At 46.3% G+C, this 22,202-nt stretch overlaps 1 protein-coding gene across 4 annotated transcripts in view; it reads left to right on the top strand.

The window, feature by feature from the left end:
- LOC146176290 (potassium channel subfamily K member 1-like) overlaps window positions 1-22,202 on the top strand; it is a 178,048-nt gene that overhangs the window by 101,760 nt on the left and 54,086 nt on the right. For 2 of the 4 annotated variants that reach the window (XM_084582617.1, XM_084582618.1), the window contains exon 1: window positions 9,637-10,554. The exons of 1 other annotated variant lie outside the window; for it this stretch is intronic. In XM_084582617.1, coding sequence (XP_084438743.1) covers window positions 10,239-10,554 — 316 coding nt within the window. In that variant the 5' untranslated portion in view covers window positions 9,637-10,238. Of the gene's footprint in view, window positions 1-9,636; window positions 10,555-22,202 lie in introns of those variants that run through there. One more of the 4 variants, XM_084582619.1, reaches the window with a different exon arrangement.

Genomic DNA, 22,202 nt, shown 5'->3' with positions numbered 1-22,202 from the left:
AAACTCGAGATAGGACAAGAAGCGACATCAATGTTTTTACGTTTGAGGGTGTTTAACAGGCGTGGTAAGCGATGGTGTAGCATTTGAAGAGCATAGTTAGTGCGAAGATGCGGCACATACTAGTTTTCTGATTGCATTAAGGACGTGATGAATGACTTTGTTTTACGACTTTACGATAGGCTAGCAAATGCCTGAAATTTAACAGAGAATGCAGTGTGAGTAATTTCAACTCTTTGAAGACAGGTGGGGTATCAGCGTCTACTGGAGCATTACAGATACTACGTATTACATTTTTTTTTTTTTGAAGCAGGGGTCTGTAACTGAACAAACTTGCGCAAGTTTTCCTGCGAGAAAGTCTGTGTGATTAGTCCATGACATATGGCTGTCAAAAAACACACACTGCGTTTTCGCAGACCGGACAAGCACAATTTTTAAAGAACCTAATATAATGTCGGGCTCTAATTTCACACCTTTTTTGGGGGGGTTGAAATAAGATAGCTTGAAATAAAATGATTGAAATAAAGTAGCTCAGTATTATTTTTAAGCCATTATCTTGTGATCGTCTTTGTATTTTTGCAAGAACAGATTTTGCTGTTGAAACCAGACTTGCGATATTGTTCGACGAAAAAAGGACCGTAGTATCATCTGCGTAGATAATGTATTTAGGTTCAATATCAGCATAAACAAGATCATTTACGTATAAATTAAAACGAAGGGGACCAATATGCTCCCTTGGGGGAGCCCCAACTGTTACTTGTTTGAGCTGAGAGTAGATGCCATTAACTTTCAACAAGTTGGTTCCGCGGATTTAAATAAGATTTTACAATATCTAACGTAATGCCACGAATACCATAGTATTCTAGTCTCTTTAACAAGAGTTCATGGTTAATAGAGTCAAACGCTTTATTAACGTTCATTAGAACCCTGGGTGTGAGCAGATTTTTCTGAAATACGGCTGAATATTATTTTTCTCTAATTAGGTAACACAGTTTTATTAACCTTTTTAATCAGTGCAAGTACTTTAGCTATCTGTATTTTGGCAGATTTTGGCCGGGAACTTTATCCTTTCTAGCTGGCAACCTGTGGATTGCCGAAACTGACTGATCATTCAGCATATCTATAGCTTCAGTTTGGATGCGACAGCATTTATTTCTGTAACCATGGCATTCGTCTTGAGCGTGCTTAACACCGTGAACTTCAAGGTTCAGTTTTCTGCTCTGATATTCAATGTCATTTACAAAAGAAGCAATGTGCTACAGTTCGGCATCAGAGCTGGCCGGATTCTTTTTTTTTTTTTTAAGTTTTGCAACCTTAGCGGTAAGACATTTAATCTCGCCTTCATGCCTGGTTACGTGCAAGGATAGCGTCGTATTTGTCAGACGTAAGCTTGAATAATGCCTCCAGGTCATGAACCATCTTCTTCAAGGGTAGCAGTTTGTCAAGCTTTTTATTCGTCTCGAGAAGCAGAGCATTAAGAGAAGTATCATCAGTATCTTTGGAACAGGAAGCATTAGACTCAGACTTTCGGTCCGGTATACATTTCCATGATTTCTTGTAGTCTTCGCCTTAATTCGTCTTAAACGTCTTTTCTGAGACTCCAGAGCAAGCGCCCAAATGGAAAAGGCTAAGCATTCATAGCACTCTATGTGTCGAGTGTCAGGTGACACGGCTTCCGTGCATTTCGCACAGGTTGTATCGCCGAAATCGCTCATTGCAATTTAAAAGCACAACTATCTGTACAGAGAGAAAAAGAAAATACCTCCCGGAAGGGAAACTGACAGCAGCTAAGAGCATTTCGAACATTAAAAAAAAAAAAAAAAAAAAAAAGAACACGGAAGAACGGCGTGGCAGCAGCAGCGGCGGAGGTGGCCTACATGAGTGTATCCTACACAAAACAGCAGGTGTAAATAACCAACCTGCAAGAAATACGTAGCACGTTTACAGCGTGCCGGCCTCTCCGCTGCCACTGCCAGAATCATATTATCCTCCCATCGTAAATTCGTAAGCTATACATAGGGTTGTTCGTTTTCGGATAAAACCCGACTTTACTTGGTTTTCGCACCCCGAACATATGTTCCTAAAATATTGGGTAAGACCCGATTTTTCCCGATTTCTTGAAATGTGCTCACGAAAGTTGTTGAAAGCTCGTATGAAAGCACCAAAGCGGAAGCTATTCCAGCGATAATTTCTAATAAAGAAGTTCGTTATGCGAAGGCAGTCTTAATGAAAGATGCACTCGAGCCACTTTTAGATGTCCGGAAAACGCTTGAAAGCGGGAAACCTCTGATGTTAAGCTTCGATCACCTCGTAAACGCCGAACTACAGCAGACTGTCATTCAGTTGTCCACGATTATAGGTAAAAGCGATCGAGAAAGAGGTGTTTTGTCTATGTTACCTAAGAGCAGCGCCACATTAGTAAAAACTTGTGAAGAGTTTTGCGCGAAAATCTCCACAAAGTGAGGCTGCACTCTGAAACCGAACGTCTCAGACAAAGGAGAAAACCAGTGGACAATGTGGAAACTGGGTGCCGTATACTCGATCTATTCCAGAAGCGGCTGATGTGTCAGTCGTTTGATGAGTATGCCGACCTCTCTTTATTTCCGTGCCGGGCGATGTAGGCTCGCTTCGCGAGGAGTTTGACCAGTGCTTGCTGGAGGAAGCCCCAAAAAGGAAAGTGTTGAAATGTTGGATTATTTGAATCGCGCAACTGTGCGCTACCCCAGACTAGCAAATGGAGCGTCGACATTGTTGTGTAAAGCTAATGGCAGCTGTGACGTTGAGCGAACGTTCTCTAAGCTACCTCCAGGGACCAGACAGGTCTCGGATGGAAACGGAAATGTTCTGCATGCAGATGATTATGTATGTTAATAATGAAATGTGAAAAAGTAATAATTACGACAGAAACGCCGAATTATGAAATACTTTCTTGAAAGCAAGCCAAAGCATAACCATAATCGTTACGCATCGATTAGGAAAAATGAAATAAATTATTAGTTTCTAAAATTAACCCGACAAAACCCGAATTTCGGAGTGTCTCCACGAAAAATCCCATTTCTCCCCTATTTTCAAGTCGAAAAATAACGCCCGATTTTCACCCCCCCCCCCCCCCCCCCCAAATTTGAAAAAAATATAAAACCCGAAAACGAATAACCCTGCCTATACAACACCTTTTCCCTGAGCCGAATGGGACAAAAGAGAGCCTTTCCATCTTCCCCGCTTCGGTATGCGCCGCTTACTTTCGTAATGTGCCATCACCATCAGATGAAATTCCGTGAGACCCTTGAATGGAAATTCCACGAACTATAGCCCAATTCTCAAAACTGACTGCTTTCTGCTGCAATTATGATTTTTAGTACTTAAACACTATAGCTTAGCACGACGTATTTGGCACATTTCCTGATTCAATCCGCCTAACCGAGTGTTGGCATGACAGCAACTAAGCGTATGTTTGCTATACGTGGTTATACTATATTTCTTGCTATGAGTGAGCTAAGCGTAAACATCTACAAGCTAAGCTTATAGACGGTATGTACTACGGGCGTATGTACGGTCACGCGCGTGTTGCTGCGTGAACACACACTGACCGCAGTTCTACATTGTAAGTTTTAGCTTGAATAGGATTATCTAAGCCTAACTGACCCAACTAAGCCAGTTTGGTGCGAAAATAGCGCTCGCTTTCGCACGTAAAACTTCCGTTTATATAGCTATGACTAAGCCGCTCTCATATTGAATGCCTTAAACCGTTTAATTCACGTATGATATATTTAAAATTCAGCTCTAAATGTTATATATAGCCACAGAAAGCTGGTCTTTGGAGCTGTAATTGCTCTCGTGACGCTTCATGGTACAGATGCGAGGCGTTGCTTTCTATGGTTTTTTAACGGTACACACATTCCAGAACCAGCCTCGTGCATGAGCAAGTCGTGGCGGCGGTGTTATTTGCGGAGCTATTATAGAGCGGTCTCGATGTTCCATTATTTCAACGCCGTCGTCTGCACTTGGCTCTTTCCCGACTAAATAATGGTGGTATAGTGCCCGAAAAACGCTGCTGGCTATGCTTGGCGGAAGGTTGGACGCCATGCATAACTTGTCAACTTCATCCGCAACGCGGGGCGTCCTTAACATATCCGAAACAAATATGAACTGCATGTCCGTGACCTAATCCTTGGAGCATGCAGGCCGCTCTCCGATTCCTGGCCTCGCGTTTCTTTATCTTCATCTCGTGCCTTAGGAGAAGGGAGGAGATAGGCCAAGGCGGGGCGTTAAGAGTTGTCCCTGCATTTTCGGAGCGGTCCTCTTCGCTGCAGCGATAGCGTACACTTCCCCTTCCCTCCCCATCTCCCTCTCCGCCCCTCGTCAGAGCAAACTTATAATTAGCCCGCCAGACCTTCGCCACGTTACCAGAGCAGCCACACGCTTATTGGTAATCTGGTACACATCAGATAGCGCGGCTTGCCACTTTTCGATGGAGGATAAAAGAAAGGCGCCCGTATGCTGTGCGACGTCAGTGTACGCTAAAGAACCTCAGGTGGTCGATATGCCTGGAGTCCTCGATTACGGCGTATCTCATATTAGCCTGAGTTGCTTTAAACAGTATAAACCAAACCAAGCCAAACCAAGTGTGTGTTTGCTCCATGACGGGTTTCCCGCACCCGATTTCAAAGTGCTTGATGGTGTAGACGGGTCGACAGACGGCGCATCTTTATTTAATCGAGTTCCGCGCAATTAGTGCGTACTTAACTGCACGTCCCAGCTGCTCCTAGCCACAAATCCGGAAGTATGTGCGCACAGCGACTGAGCTCTTCTTCAGCTTTCTCGGCTTCTTTTTTTCTTGACAGTGTTTCAAAGCGGGTATAACTCGACAAACTGAACCCGTCTACATTTTCCGGGTCGCTTCCGCCGCGAGTGTTTTCACTGTTCCAACTGTGCGAACGAACTTATTGCTGCATTAATTATTACCATGGGCTCTTTCTTGACTAATTTCCTTGTCTCAGGGCCCTCTACCATTCTGCATGCGCTGCGTGTAGGCTCTTTTGAGTCTATTATACGCTCGGAAGCAAGCTGGCGGCGAGAAGTAAAGCAGTAAAAGGGGGGGGGGGGGGGGGGAGGGGTAACACAGTATCCCCAAGTTCGAACTGCTGTATGGGAACAACTTTTCTTCACCTCCACAAGCTTTCTTGGAAGATGTATACATTTCATTGCAGCCGTATGGAGGAGTAATTGCTCCCTTATCGCAGACCTGCTCCACCTTGGAGGATGGAAAACCGGACGCAGTATAGAAAGCTTATAAAGTATAGAAACTTTATTACAACAGCCAACCTTTTTTCTTTAATTTATTACCTCTTTTACTTTTTTTTTTACATATTCCTTTATGTCCTGAGGCAATAAAAAACGTTATTAAAAAAAGTATAGAAAGCTGAAATAAAACTTTCTGACTTTCTTGTCGGTATACAATAAGTACTTTCTTCTGGGCGAGTTGGTTCATATTAGCAAAAGGTAAAAGACTTGCGCAAGACTTTCTTCATCTACTTTTTGCGCGAGTCTTTTACCTCTTGTCGGTATACATATTTAAGATATGCTGTGTGCTAAGTGTAAGGCCGCGCAGGTGGTCAGCGGGTTAATTTTCGGAAATCTCCTATCGAGTGCAAAAGTGGTGTATACCACTCGTTCTTGTGTCCATGGTTTAATTCTGTTGCGGCATATTCTGCTGTTTTTGCCAAATTGCCAAATATATACATATATTGCACGAAAGCTCACAGAAATCAAAGTATTATAGCTTAGAAACGTAAGAAGAAAATGGCAAAGGCAGGCAAGGAGCCAGAATGTGATCAAATACTTAAAAACAAATATAATACAAACAAAGCAGGTACTTTATTTTTTTTTTTCAGGCAAAGTACGCCACTGCCATGATTTAAAGGGCACGTTGATAAGATCTATGTCGTTGCTGCATGGACAGGGATCTGTGCAGCGACCCTAGGAACAACTGCGATGATGGAGGCGGTCATGGAGTAAAGAAAAATAAAGAGGCGCTTTTTCTTTCTTTCTTTTTTTTTTTTAAACCGGAAGTGAGGACTACTTCATGGTATTTCACCACTATAGTTAGATGCCAAAGAGCAACTACCGCCTCTGTTCGATGCGGGACCTATACTGCAGAAAACATCTCCCACTTCGGTCAGCCGAGCGCTTGAGACTGCTTCGGGCGTTGTTGGTATGACAATATTATGTGGTAATGAATTCCAGTGCAGTTACCTAAAAAAAAGGGCACTTCGCTTCCTCACGTTTTATGCAAGCCGCAGAGATATGGCTGGAGCCTCTCCTCCGTGGTGAATAGCGGCGGTGGCGATAATGATGATGATGATAGTGACGGTGACTGCGATGGTAATGGTAGGCGGTTGTGTTACGAGCCCATCTATATACCTCAGACAGTACAGGCGTCCGGGTCAAGTCGCTCAACTGCGCATTTCCATCTCACGGGCAAGCAGAATGCGACTCCTTGCAGCTTCGATAGTCTCTATAATGCGCTCCGCTTTTGCACTTCTCCGAGAGCCGGGTGCACTCTGACGTGCCCCGTATTTGAAACGGCGCGGCGCGCTGCTGACCTTTTGCCGCAATCGAATGTCAGTGTGCCTTCGCTGCCGAGATGTGCCCAAGACTCCGGCTCTTCGATAACTGCGTTTTTAAAAGGCGTTTTTAAAAGGCGTTTTTAAAAGGCGTCTTTAAAAGGGCGTCCTTGACATTTCCGGCACGGCATCGTATATTAGCCACGGATAAGAAGTTCGAAGTGGTTTCCGCACGTTACCGACGCTAACTGTACACTTTTCTCAACATGGGAAGCAAGTCCCCTTTGAACTTAACTTTCGCGGGTGGTTATTCGGGCCTCACTCTTTCTTTCCCGAATAATGTTTTTTTTTGTATACTATCTGGACAAGCAAAACATGAAAACTCTCCAGAAAAAGTTTTGGGCTCTAACAGGAGCAAAAATTTAACGTGTCTCACTTTTTATTGCGAAAGCAATACTATGCCAGGTCTAACCGATCGTCGCGATCCGTACTGTGTCCGTGTCCGTGTACGCGAACGTGTGCGTGGACTCTTGGCAGGAGCTGCCAACTTGGTTCTCTCGTTTGACGTGGGACGGTTACGTCAGAATCAGCCTGCCAGGACCCTGGCATTCACCTTACCAACTAAGGCACGTTCATACGGCTGGGTTAAAGCGAGGCTTTATATGTGGGCTGGCGAGGAAGAGGAAGAAGAAGAAGATGATGAAGAAGATGATGAAGATGAAGATGAAGAAGATGATCAAGTTGAGAGGTAGTCTGGGGAAGAAGATTGGTTGGTTGGTTTTGTGGGGTTTAACGTCCCAAAGCGACTCAGGCTATGAGAGACGCCGTAGTGGAGGACTCCGGAAATTTCGACCACCTGGGGTTCTTTAACGTGCACTGAGAAGTGCAGCAGCAGAAGAAGAAGAAGAAGAAGAAGAAGAAGAAGAAGAAGAAGAAGAAGAAGAAGAAGATGATGATGATGATGATGATGATGATGATGATGATGATGATGATGATGATGATGAAGAAGAAGAAGAAGAAGAAGAAGAAGAAGAAGAAGAAGAAGAAGAAGAAGAAGAAGAAGAAGAAGAAGAAGAAGAAGAAGAAGAAGAAGAAGATGATGATGATGATGATGATGAAGTTAAGAGGTGGTCTGGGGAAGAGGAAGAAGAAGAGCAGAAGTATATGTGGGCTAGGGAAGAGGAAGAAGAAGCAGAGCAGAAGTATATGTGGGCTGGGGAAGAGGAAGAAGAGCAGAAGTATATGTGGGCTGGGGAAGAGGAAGAAGAGCAGAAGTATATGTGGGCTGGGGAAAAGGAAGAAGAAGAAGCACCAGAAGAAGAAGAAGAACGCTTGGCCAACCGCAGCTAATGCTTTCTCTCCATATTAGGTTCAGCAGCGTTGAACTCTTCTAATTTTTTTTTTATCTTCTTTTATCTGGTGCTCGCTGTGACTGTCTCAGAAACAGTTTTACGTACACACCGCACACAAACGCACACCACGTCCACAAAAAACCAATGCTTCTGTCAATCGGGAAGTTTAGAGACCCGTGGAGTCTAACACGGCTCCTTGGCAGTGCGATACGGGCTCGCAACCATTCCGCCACAGAACTTCAGTAAGCTCTTGAACTTTGCGAGACAGTTGCCAGCATTTGACATTTCGGTGGAGTCGAAAGCGCGTGGGGCACTCTTAACATCCAAGCGGACTCTTTTCGAAGGACTTGACGGTCAGGCGCGCAGTGAAGTGGAAACGTGTCTGAACGAAGTAATGGAATTAGGAATAACGCTTTGGTGCTGCTTTTTTTATACCGTTAGATGTTCCCAGGCGCAGATATGGCGTGGAATTTATCGACTTCTCAAAGAAGAGTTGCAGTTTCGCTTCATTCTTGGAGCTTCTATTGAATTCCACGTGACTGGACTGGCACCTCCCCTATTATTAAGAGTGAGAGTATTTGAAAAGCTTAAAGGGCCGTTGAAAGCCCTTTATTAAAAAGAAGAGCAGCTGCGGGTTTTCAGAGGGCTGCGCAAAGGTGCGATAAGCTCTAGTTCAATGGGAAGGTGTTCTTTCTGGCGAGAAAACTAATAAATCTTTTATTTCTTTTTTCGCGATCACGTTCTATAACTTTCCACTTTTTTTTTTTCCTGTGTGAAGTTTAATATTTAGCAAACGCTAATTATCAGAATTTTCTAGCGCTGCTGACAATTTCATGCACATTTCTATTCACGCAAAAAGACGATGTTCTCGCATTGTGCCGTTTTAACCGTACAGGTCTTGGTATTTGTGTGAAAAAAAAATAAAGAGTGCGGTGGGTGAAACAGTGGGAACATGCGCTGCTCTGGGATAGGTACGAAAACTGTCATATTTATCACTCAATACGTTATTAATACTCTCTACGTCGACGTTCAACAGGGGCCACATCCTGGTAATAGAAATCGTCGGCAGCGTCTACGTTGGCGTACTCTTTAGTACAAATAAATGCGTCTTTGGTCTTGGTTACAAGAGCACGCGTTGTATATTGGTACAAACGATATCAACGGACCTCAACTTCTGCTTCCAGTTAGGTGATCACTGTTACGTACTGCCCTATGGCTGAAGCAGCCTACGAAATTTTTATCTGGTCCCGCGTTTAATCTATTGCTTTATGGAGTTGAGAAATGTAGTCACACGTGCCGCATGTCATTTGGAAGCAAAAGGTCCCCGGGTAAGGGTGCATGATATTAAAGGGAAAATTGGAGGTGGGGGAGGGGGAAGCATACGATGTATGCAATGTGTGTGCTTCAATGGGTTACTATCGCACGTGCGGACGCGAAAGCCAGGCCATGAGAGATACACCACCGTCGTCACCATCTGCTTCCCCTTTCGTTTCTCACTCTCCATCTCGCAATCCGCTTTTTTTCTCCTCCCACCTGATTAGCGCAGGCCACGCTGGCTGTACAGCAGGGCGAGCAGCGCGTGCAGGGAAGAGGAAGCACAGAGCGCGCACGCTTGCGAACTACGTAATCGGACGGAGAACGGAAGTGACGTCGCCGCAGCAACGTGAGAGCGCGCGCTGCTTCCGAGGCTATGGTTTGAGGGCGCCACTTTCGCGAGCTGCTCTAGAAAGCAGACGACAGGACGGCCGTCGGTTGTCTGCCGCTTTCTCGACGCTGCTGCGACGTGGACGACGGGCGTGCTTCAAGAGCCGCGTCAGTGAACGGCGCGGACGGTATCGTAAAACTCGTGCGGGGAGTGTTTTCGTCTGGGTCGTCGCGGGTAACTTCAATACCTCCAGTGCGCGGGCGTCCGCGCGTGTCTCGTCTTCGCTCGTTCGCACAGCGCCGCCTTTGCGGCGCAGACGACAGCTCGTATCGTTCTCCGAGGACACTCTTTTGCCGCTGTTCTCTTGCAACAAGCTATGGCATTTGACTTTCAGAAACTGTTACTCAGGTTGATTTTCCATCGCATCTCTTGACCGTTGCGTTGGGGCCGCGCTCGGTTCGTTGTTCCCCGTTTTTCTCCGTTGTCTGGTCTGTCCGCATCCTCTTAGAAGCGTGGTCGCTGCCTCTGCGTTGACCGGCCATCCAATCCCTTCTAATCCCGCGAGACAAGTGCTGTGACACAGTTGGTGGTCGCAGCCGGTGTGAAGAGCGCTTTTACCGCCTGTGACTGCTGCTGCTGCTGCTGCTGTTCGTTCTCCGCGCCGAGAAGAGACAGCCGTCGATGGACCGGAACTTGGAGATCGGCGGCGGAGAGATGATGATGGTCACGGACACCCAGAAGCTCGTTCTGCCTCAGAGCACCGAGAGTCTGGTGCGGCCCGTGGGCTACGGCGATGGCAAATCAGCGCACTACAAGCGCCTCTTGGGGATTCGGCGCAGCAACTTTCTTCTTGTGCTGCTCGTGCTGATGCAGATGAGCTACCTGTGCTTCGGCGCATTCATGTTCTGCAGCTTCGAAGGACCCGGAGAACAGGAACTGAGGCGGCACCTCAAGATGTTCCGCGCGGCCTTTCTGAGAAACTTCTCCTGCCTGAACGGTGAGCCCCAGTTCGGTTGGGTCTGATGTAGCGGTGTACTATGCGTTCTGTGTAACACCTTTCGAATGAGCACTGCTCATGATCTTAATTTTTTTTTTAATTTTTGTACAACCTTAGGCTAGAGGCAGCTGTTCAAACCACGATAGGTGGTTGACTGTGGCGTGCATTCTATGAAAGACGAACAGGACACGAATGGATTCACGGCCCTGTACTTAGGCACTTTCAAACCTACCATAAACCACGCGTTCTGCGTTATTCCGTTATGATATACGAAGCTCTGTGACATGTGGCCGATGCGGGCTACGGGTTCGGCAGACGACGTTTCCACGGTTAACAACCGAAGCTAGTTTAGAGTTGCATGCATTGGTTCCCGTTGATTCCATGCACCGGAAAGTACACAGGCGAGACCTTTGCGTGTAAAATGTCGCATGTCATGACGGTATAGCTGTTGGGATATGCACGGAATCTCTGGGCACTGACTCCAACTAAAAGGCTGTTGCCATTAAAAGGGCACTATGAATTAATTCTACCCTCCGAAAATGTCAGGCCATCTTATATTGGCCATTTTGATCATAAATCCCATCTCTACCTGAGCATTTGACGTCAAGTTCTTGTGGCCAGCGTGCTTTATGATCGCTGGCGTGAGTGGGCTTGATGAACTTTTTTCTCTATTGTTCCGAAGGCAGTACCACGTTAGTGGTGGTCGGTCCATGCAGGCCAGCTGACTCCGTCACGATCGCGCGCCGAGAGTGCGTGCTGTGTGTTGTCGTGATGCTGAGCGATTCATCTTGTTGCAGCTATATAATAGCTTCCCACAACAGCTGCGTGGCGGCTTGTTGGAAGCACGGCGCTTCCTGTACTGCCTCGCGCTGTTCTGTCTTTCAGCGCGCCTTAACCAATGTGCGTGCGAATAATGATCGCGTTTACGCGTACATGCGTTCGAACGTGCGACCCGGAAAACGAGGAAATGCTTGTTTTGACAAGCGGAAGCACTATGAACGGGAGCACCTTTTCTTGGTATGCAGTGAATTGCTAGTAGCTAAACTTCTCCAACGAGAATGAGCTGGCCACTTTTTTTTCCGCTACAGACAGATAAAGATGAAATTGCGTTTTGCGTTTCGATATGAACATTTTGTTTCGTATTACCGCCACGTCTGCGCTTTTCTTTTACTTTTTTTTCTTTTTGTTCTTCACATTCAGTCCTCTTGACATTTACAAGGTTGTTAAAAAGGAAACACATGAACGACGACGGGGAATGCAGGCTTCCACTATTTGCAGCACGCGTGGCTGTCGGCCCCATGGGCATATATTCATGCATGTGTGCTCAAAGACCTTAACGTAAGAAAGCTATTCGGCATCCGTCTTCGATATATCTGCAGGAGAGATATTCGAGGAGAGCGGGGGTTGCTCAGAAAAAGGAGGACGAAGAAGCAAACTTCAAGCGCATGTTCCTGTCTGCAGAAAGAAAGCATAATCTACTGGTAAAGCATGACATGTGGGCAACTATGCGCCTGAATTGAAAGTATAAATAACGGATTAACCTGCGCATTCCGACAAGGAAAGAGGATTTCCACAAATTGACGACCGACAGCAATAAGATTAGGTTCCTACAAGAAAGTGATTTGCATGGTTTCATATCGTATGCCTTACGGCGAATTCGAGACAACAAAAAAAGCTGCCCATTCATTTTAATCTATACACGTTGGTGGCTGATATAATACATGATTCACTATGCTCATATGAAATGCATGAAACTTCTCGCCTCCTCCCCCGCCCTCCTTTTTTATTTTTTTTGTTGCGTAAGAGAGCCTGTGCGTATTCAAAAGAGGAATAGTATATTTCTCCATACGTGCGTTCGTTGTTTCCCGTCCATTAATGTGTAACTTTCATTGACGGTGTCAATGCAGATCACGGTTGCTTAACATCGCAAATGTTTGCGTGCGATCTGTCTGCTCCTCGCGTCGCTACTTTGCAGTTTGCTGCAATTTTCTTCATACTTCTCCCGAATACACGCCAGCTGTTCCAGCTATATCATCATGATGTCGACGTAGCTCAATTTGAGAATGCGTTTCCGACTCCTGACCGAGCTTTAGCTCAATTTGAGAATGCGTTTCCGACTCCTGACCGAGCTCGAACATTGTTTTCTTCGCATTCGCCTGCGAAGTGATTCCGAGGGCACCTAGCCGTTTTGCTCGTTATCTTCAATACATTGTGTGTGTGTGTGTGTGTGTGTGTGTGTGTGTGTGTGTGTGTGTGTGTGTGTGTGTGTGTGTGTGTGTGTGTGTGTGTGTGTGTGTGTGTGTGTGTGTGTGTGTGTGTGTGTGTGTGTGTGTGTGTGTGTGTGTGTGTGTGTGTGTGTGTCGATAACATCGCTAGTAGGTAGGAGATTAGACCCCGCCGTTGTGGCGCAGTGGTTACGGCGCTATAGACTACTGTTCCCAAGGATGCGGGATCGAATCCCGGCCTCGGCGGCCGCTTTTCGATGGCGGCCAAAAGCAAGGCTTCCGTGTGCTGTGCGATGTCAGTGCAAGTTAAAGAACCCCACGTGGTCGAAATTTCCGGAGTGCTCCATTACGGCGTCTGTCATAGCCTGAGTCGCTTTGGGACGTTAAACCCCACAAACCAAACCAGGTAGGAGATTCGGCACACATTAGTAGAGGGTTCCGGAGTCATTTAAACCGGCTTCGAGCACCTTGGCAGTGAACCGAAAATATCGCCGTACACGGGAGTTTTGGGAATTTCGCCTTCAATGAAATGCGTTCGCCGGGATTCGAACCAGAGGCCTTGCGATCTGCTGCAGAACGCCGCAACCACCTCCGCTGTCATTGTGCGGCAATAGTTCTTAGCATCATTTGCTCGCCCCCGGTTCGCGTTCCCTCTTTTCTGCCGGAGGTTAAAAACCGCGGTGTCCGTTTCTCTAACTAGGTATTCTTCCAGGTGCGAGGAGCACCGGGCTAAACAAAATTCAGTGGTTTCTCTTGTTCCTTTTCGTGCGTCTACTGCGCGGCAGAGTGGACTATATATTTAAAAATCAACTCGAGATTTAAACTTTCGATGACAGTGCAGGTGGCTCTAAATTCTAATGCAGCTTTATTTGTCAGTAAAGGTGGCTGGAAGAGCAAACAAACCACTGACATTTATTATTCCATGATCAGGCGATTTTACGCACATGCATTTGAAACAACAGCCATATTTCTTCTACTGGACGACCTTTCTAGCATCGAGCTTACTCCGTAAAGGCCGGTGTTCTGCGTTGTATCGCCCAGAGCAGAGCGCTCAAGGCAGGGTGGACTATCCAGAGATACCGAGAAGAGTTTCGCAAATCGCCGGCGATAAAAGCTAGCACGCTGACGCACTCCCGGAAAAATAGTTACACCTTACTATCGATAGTTGTGTGTGCTTGCGTAGAAGGAGCTATAATGTAAAGAAGATAAGCTGTAAGACAGCCGTGCATTTCGAGTGAAGGAGGGCGCATACACAAGGCGTGCGCGCCTCGGAGTCCTGTCCGCTCTGGCGAAGGCAGCACAGTATAGTAACGAGTGTGTGAGCCGGGCAGCGCTGGCGCGACCCCTCGGGCTTAGACATTACGGGGCTTTCGTCGAGATTAGTCCCTCCGTTGCGCGCGTCGTTGCCACGGCAACCGGATGTCGGCTGCCGCCGATCGCCGGCCTTGATCGGGGGGACCCACACGGCGGCGGCGGCGGATGACGCCGGCGCCGGCCGTCTCCTCCATCTCGACCCGCGCGCCCTTATAGGTCCAGAACAACAGGTTGTTGTGATGGGGGGATAGCGGGTGCGACGACGTTCTGTGACTGCGAGAGCTTGCGAGCCTAATCAGGACTGGGTGGGACGCGCCATCGGGGAACAGTCACGGAACACAACACACTCACGGTAGTCGGTAGGGTCATCAACTAACTTTCACTGGCAAAATGGTGGATTGTGACAACCACTGAGGAAGCGACAGCTAAGAATGACACGAGGCTACGTGCGTCTTCTTTTTTTTTTTTTTTTTTTTAATGGATTAAGAACATTCATTCGCTGAGCGGTCACTCGGTGCTCTCGCCGTTCGGCTGTCGAGTCCGACGTCGCCGGATCGAATCCTAGCCGCGGCGGCCGCATTTCGGTGGAGGCGATATGCGAGACACGGCCGTGAACTGTGCGTTGTATCCGTGCACGTTGAAGAATTCCATTTGGTCGGAATTAAACCGGAGGTCCTGTCACTAAGCCGTCCTTCGCAGGTACCGTGCAGCGTCTAGGGGTGCTACCGCATATTTTGTGTAATATGACGTCACGTGAGGTGAACTCATATTGTTCGTGCCACATAGCTTACTCGGGCTACCCGGCCTCTATAGCAATATATTCTCACTCGAAGCTAAGAAAGGCAGAGTTGGATTTGTTATGTACGGCGCGTACAATTCCACTTCATCTCCACGGTCTCAAGCTGGCAGTCAAAATCTTGCGACTCATTGAGTCCTAAAAAAAAAAAATCTGCTAGAAGTTACAGATAGGCGCGCGTCCATCCATTCGACTTCTTCAGTGTCTCGGAGAGAGCGGCTTAGGAAACGCACTTCGCGCAGGTTGTGAAGGAACGTTGTTAGGGATAAAGCGGGCTTTATATCTATGTCAGACGGCCTTTGAAATAGGGCGGTAGCTTAATTAAGACTAAAGACGGAGCTTAAGTGCCCCGTATTTTTTTTTTTTTCGTTTTCCTTTAGACACGCAAAGCTGCGCCAGAGTAGCGCATTAAGTTTTTTTTTTTTTTTTTTTTCTCTCTCTTTTTACGTTGTTACATCTTCGAAGTTGTACAAGTCTGGGGATTGTCAAGGGAATAAAAAGAAACGAGAAGAAACTTAACGATAAAAGTAGCGCTATTAGCACTCACTCAGACAAACGAAATAGAAAACCTGTGGTATAAACGAAAGAAAGCTGAAGTATACGACGGAGGTGGAGGGCGTGATAATGCGAGATAAAGAAACCCGGGGCTCTTTTACTGCACTTTGACGGCGCGAGGATTTGTTGCATAAACTTGGCGCTACTTTTCATTTAGACACTCAGAAAAGGAATGAAAATTGACCTTTAAAGATAACCCCAACTGTCGCGAATTTTCGTTTAGAGAGCGCCAAAGTTCGCCTTCCCCAGCTGTAACCAGAGAGAGGCTGCTTGCTCGTTCGTTCTATAGTCGCACGTGTGCGATTGTCTTCATGCGCCGGATGGCGCTGTTTCTCAGCGTTTTCACCGTTCCGCAAAAACAAAGGGAATATTTAAGGGTTTTGGCATTGCTGCATTATACGAGTCATCGTTCCGTGGTGCGCATTTCTGCGGCAGCTGCGTGCAGAGTGGCCGGGACATTGAGGGAGGCCGCCCTGACATTATTCAGCGCGCGCGTTCCTTGCGATATGGGAGCAATGCAGAGTTCCATGTCTCGCCTTTGTTCTCTATGTTGCTGTTGCCATGGGATGCCGTTATTGTAGCCGCTTTGTTGTGTGTGCGCAATCCGATGGGCCGATATCGCCCCCGTATTGAAAGAAGCTCGGGCGCGAGGGGGGAGGAATTGCGCTGGCCGCCGAAATGTTCGTGCATGTCGACATCGCTGGAGGAGCCTATATCTTTCTCCATGCCCCTCGCGCATGCGTAGATTCGCGATAACGCATGCAGAGGTGCCTAAGAAACGATCGTATACGGCAGCTTTTTGACGGGGTTGCTTTTGGAAATTTGGAACTGCGGACGTACAGAAGCGATATCTTATATCTGCAGCGTTGCTGCCGGGTTGAATATGTTTCTCCGCCAACCGGTACAATTTTATATTCTCAATTCGTGACTCTTTTTTTTTTTTTTTTTTTTTTTGTTATAGCGCGAAGCAGATCTCTATTTGCACTGCAACTTCGAGTTTGATGTTAACAAGGAGCGCGTGTAAATGCATTGTTCGCCTCGGCGTATTATTCTGCGCGCTTTGAGCGTGTGCAGCTGGCATCACAGTGAACTGGAACAAAGGGGAATATCACCTGTGATTACCCTATAAATATGTGTGCGCAGCGCATATTTCTACCTTTTGCGGCGAGGCCCGGTAATAGGATCCCATCTCAAGTCGTTGTGTATAGCTGAAGCATTGTTGCAGTTCTTCCTCCGCTTGCCTTGGTTCGACGCTCTAAGAAATTGGAGCGAAGCCAAGGCAAGTCAAACCGATAGCCAACCTAAGCCTTCTGTATAGAAGAAGATGAAATGAGAGTAGAAAGAGGGGCAGGAGAGAAAACTAAAGGACGCCGTTGAGAAGTGGACCTTTCGCCTCTAACCGACGCGCTAACACGTCGATGCCTAGCTTATATACCGGTATTTTATATACACCTTCCCTCCAAAAAAAAAAAAAAAAAAAAAAATCCCATGTGACATTTTCAACGTCAGTGCAGAACTGACAGCAAGTTTCGTTCTGCGCACACCTGAGTGCTTCCTTCCCTGTTGCACTTGTAGGTGTGCTGGAAAAATTTTCACTGTGCTGAGATTTCAGTGCGTTTTTAAGAGCACCTATAGTGCAGTCAAGGTTGATCCAAAGGTCTTCATTATGGCGTGCCTCTAATTCAGTTTACGGTATTATTTCGGCTCCTGAATGAAGGGTGAACATTTGTTTGGCGTTGGCCGGGGGCAGCTGCTGTCGGTAACAGCGTCGTGTTTTTTTCGCTCGTTAGGCGTTAATTAAAACTCACGCTGCTTTTAGAGCTTTCTGAACTGTTTTGTTTATAGTTGAACGGCACACAACTCGCTTCTTGGATTGGCTTGACGCCTGGCCGCGTCAGGGCAACCTAGGCATTGCCCGCGAAAACTTCCCACGGAGTTGTTGCTTCGGAACCCAGTAACAGGAGCTTTTCGTCGCGCGATGCGACAACGTATGCACATACTGCGGGACATGTCCTGTATACCCGACAGGGGGCCGGGGAATGCACGTCGGAAATCTCGTTACGTTCGCAAATCAAACAGCCGACAGATGTCGAGCACGAGCCTGGGCGCGCCGCCGACAAGCTGGCTGATGGATTGCGGCTGAAGAGAGCGGGACTAACAGCTCTCAAACACGCGTACCGTTGCATCCGCAGTTTACCATGCATCAACGCTGATTAATCGCGATTATCTGGAACGATCCATTAGGGGCCAAGTACTGAGGCCAAAGAATTACCGCAGAATAACTCAGGCGGCAACTGTTCAGCGAGGCAGGTATATATATACGCGGGGCCCACAGCCCTTTTTTTTATTGCGAAAGCAATGCTGCTAGGACTTCGAGAATTTGGCATGTCGTGGCGCCTCCATATATGACATTTCACGTGACCGTGTGACGTGACGCCAGACCGAAAGACGGGGCCCCAGCTCGCGCCATCGGATGGTGGCGGTGAGTCCTTACAGGAGCCGCAGCGGTGATGTCATGCCATTTTCACGTGACCGTGTGACGTCACGCCAGACCGAGAGACGGGGCCCCAGCTCGCGCCATCGGATGGTGGCAGCGAGTCCATACACGGCGCTGTGTCGCAGCCGAGAGAGGGCGCTCGCTGTTTGTGACACCACCAGCCCAACAAGACGCAGCCTATTGCTTTTGCAATCTTCCCGGCTTAACCAAGCTAAGCTTTCAGCCAACTTTTTTTTTTTCGTTTTCGGATGCAAAACTTCTGCTAATAAATGGAGTTTCAGGCTGCTGAGCGGTAATCTTCACTGTGTACATAGTGCGCATATCCAAGCCCCCCTCCCCTGCACCTCGGTACATTACTTCTTGCCCCATAAAAAAAAGAAAGTTATAATATATTCAACAGCTGTGTCCTTAAACAGGTACAGTGGATTTAAGTAAAAAAAAACAAGTAGCTAACGTGAATCGCCCGTTTTTACCTCGATGCAAAGGAAATTTGATTACTTTGATGGTGTCTTTTCATCTCCCACAATCTATCTCATTACTGGAAGCGTTATGATGCAATGTCCTTACGTCGGCGAAGTTCTTCGAATTTTGCACTCAAGATACTGTAAGCCTGGTTGCCGCTGCATGGACATGCGTGGGCATGCGCGTGTGTACTCGTTTTACTGCTTTTGAAAGACCAGTACGGAGCGGGCATATTGATGGATATACACGAAAAAAGTAAGCTGGATTAGTAAAGAAATGTATTGATAGTTAGCTGTTGTCCTTTTAATTTTCGAGCACATGTCAATTTAGATGGGATAACATTCAGCACGCCACTCAGAATATTGGTGTCTGCATGGGACGCAGTCGTCCGATATCTTGGCACATTTTCCTCATGTCTCATTAGTACGAACACTTTGGTTCCGGAGCAAAACTGTCCATAAAGCGAGTCGTCCGTAATAACAAACCATGAAGGAGAAAATATTTAAAAAACACGCTGTGATTAAGGGCAGCTTTTGTGCATATAGAGTCGACCAGTGAATTTGGAATTACTTAATTTTTGGCGTTATATAGAAACTTACCACCCCGGATAATATTATTTGCACAAGCTGCAGAGAGCGTTCTCTTCAATTTATGTACACAACACGGAAAGCAGCAAGGTGTATCGGCTTTGGAACTTGGAGTTCAACACTCAAGCAATTTAGTTTATTTTTTATTCGCATTGTTGAAATACCTTGCTCTCAATGTGTAGAAAGCGGAACGTCAGAGGTGGGGCAGTAGAGATCCTGCACTCATCGCCGTCCACATTAACGCGACAAAAATGCATGGACCCCAATGAGCGCATTTCTCCTTTGTCCTTTATCCAGACAGCGAGTTTCCATATTAGAGAGGCCTAAACACATGGAAAAAGCTTAGCTCTCCAGAAAAAAAATCTGTCCATATAATTCGAATCGTCCATATCAGCGGTGATCGTATATTAACGAGGTGCGACTGTGCTTTCCACTCTCCTTTGTTGGCATGCGGGAGCTTTCGTGTCGCGAGCGCGGTGTCAGTCGAAAGGCCGGTGCGTTTTCTCTCCATTTTCCCGCAACCGCTTACTTACCGTGCCACTGCCAAGGCTACTACGTTACAAACCACCGTGCGCGAATACGATTCGCGTGGAATGCGGACTATTAGCGCACGTGAGCCTGCAGACCGCACATCTGTTCATAACTGCACATCTGTTCTGAGCTGCACATCGCGCTGTTCGGGCGAGTGCAGCAACAGCTGGCCGCGACAATTGTGCCTCCGCCGTTCCGCTCGGGAGGCCAGTTGCCGCCCTTCACTTCGAGAGCGACGCCTGGCGTGCCGCTGGCCCTACTTTGATTCTCCGCGCCACAGCTGCTCGTCAGTCCGCTGCCACGCGGACGGACACAGCGCCGTGTGTTCGAGATGCGGCGCTGCTGTCCAGCGGCACCACCAGAGCACTTCCTTCAAGGTGCCCAGCGCATGTTGGAACACGGCTTGTGTCTTGACAAAATGCTGGTTAAGTATAGTTGACTGGGTACTCTTAACGTGCGACAGGTAGCAGTCGTCACACCCTGTACGACGGTGTTCCGGCTCGCGCTGCTATATTACTTGGGCAGCGAGTTTATTACCAGCCTCGGTACTTGGAGCAGCGCTGTATCTTGGTCAGATACAAGCTGGCGGCAATACAATGAGCTCGTACTGCCACTGGTGTAGGCCAATGATGGAATAATTTAAGGGTGTGCGGTTGATTCAGTAAAGAAAATAACTTGCGGGGAAAAGTCGGGTCAGAACGCACGTCACAGTTTAAGCTGTCCCTGACCGCCTCGAGCAGATTTCGTCTACAGCATGCTGTAGGTGATGAAGATGAATCTGTACGGCGCAAAGGTCGAAAAGCATTTCGCACTGCTCCAGGTGATGCCGAAACCTCATCTTATCTTCCACATTTTTCAAAACTCCTGAGAAGCCTTACGCCAGGACAAGTACAAGGCTGTATCCTACTGAAAAACCAAACGTTATACGGGGCAATAGCCTCACACAATCTCATCAAATCACATAGACTCTCATACGGCGTACATCATTATCATAAAATATCTATGAAAGCAACTATGGGATCCTAGGCAATTGTATGCGACTTGTATGCGATTTCTTATGTGAACTGAGTGAGACTGTGTGAGAAAATGTGAAGTTATTGCCTCATACAATTTTTTCAGTAGGGGTAGACCCTATGGAAAACGAAAACAGTTGGTTATCCAACGGCACTAGGGATCGCCAGCTGCGGCACCATACAATACAATACATCTTTATTTTCTAGAAAATAACTGGATAGTTTCAATTGTGATAAAAGCTACGCAAAAAGCTTAAGGCCCAAGAAACTATTTACATGGGAATGAAAGCAGTGGAAACCTCATTACTAAACGATATCAAAAACAAAAAAAAATGGCAATAAATGCAATATATATTTACCACAAAGTTAATTTTAAATAATGTAACCAGAAATCAACTACAAGAAAGCCTTTATAGAACAATGAAAATCGTAACCAGAAATCAACTATAAGAAAGCCTTTATAGAACAATGAAAATCGTATACGATGCAAGAAGAAACAAAATACATGACAAAAAAAAATGAGAATGCAATTGCTCTTTTGTTCGTGCCCTCTGTATATCCGTATTAAGTGTTGTTGGTTGGTTATGGGTTAGTGACCGGTATTTATAAAAGGTAAGGAAACGAGGAAAAGGTCAAGCATCAGCATTCCTTGTTTACAGGTTAATATTTCGTTGCTTTGATGGTGCCTAAGTATTAGCAGGTTTATAATTCACTGGAGAAAAAAAAAAAAGAAAGCTGATTATAAAAAAAGAAATTCGCATAGCTTGTCTACATTAACTATATTAAATTATTCGAGTGTATTTTTTGCATTTTACATGGATTCAATGTTTGCAATGTAACAGACGTTTTTTTTTTTTTTTCTGTTGAACAACTAGTTGGTAGTTGTGCACCAAACTAGACTGAAGTATGTGAGATGCGACTTAAACAGAGCATGGTATATATTAAGTATTATCCATATTGGCGGTATTCTACGACAGCGGGTTATAACTTCTGTAATAAGGCAGTTTATTTGCGATGGTAATCAACATCCCAGGTTAATTAGATGTAAAGAAAAGTGTACGCCTAAGATTTTATGATGATCAACAATCTCTATTTCTTGGCACTCAAATGTTGTAGTGTGACTTAGTTCAAACTATTTGTTTTTGTTGGGAAATATAACTGAGTTTGTTTTAATTAACTTAGAGGCGATTCAACTTGGACCAGTTAGCTGGAGAAGATTACATTTTAATATTCCATTAAAGACATTAGGGCCAGAATTAACAGCAGTGTTATCATCAGCGTGCAATATAATTTTTACTGTATTTTCAAGCCATTAACAAGTGTATTAAATAATAGGGGACCTAAACCGCAGCCCTGTGGTGCGCCTTGTTTTATTTGGAAAATGGATGAGCTGTATTTTTAACGAAAACACTCGGAACCTGTTGCTGAGGCAGGACCTAAGCAATGCTAGCCAAGTTCCAAGGATTCCGTAACATTGCATTTCGGTAAGAATTATATGATCCACGCTATAGAAAACCAGTGCAAAAGTCTATAAAAACTGCTAGCGAGAACAAGTTACTTTCAATGTTGCGGAAGATATATCGTCTTTTAACGTTAGTAAGACAGTTTTTCTGTAGTGGACCCGACCACGACAAAGTAACCAGACTCCGCCCCACTTCCACCTAACTG

Source organism: Amblyomma maculatum, chromosome 10, assembly GCF_055883805.1.
Source record: "Amblyomma maculatum isolate TAMU_Amacu chromosome 10, ASM5588380v1, whole genome shotgun sequence".
Taxonomy (NCBI): domain Eukaryota; kingdom Metazoa; phylum Arthropoda; class Arachnida; order Ixodida; family Ixodidae; genus Amblyomma; species Amblyomma maculatum.
The sequence above is the reverse complement of the archived record's forward strand: the minus strand, read 5'-3'. Positions and strand labels throughout refer to the sequence as shown.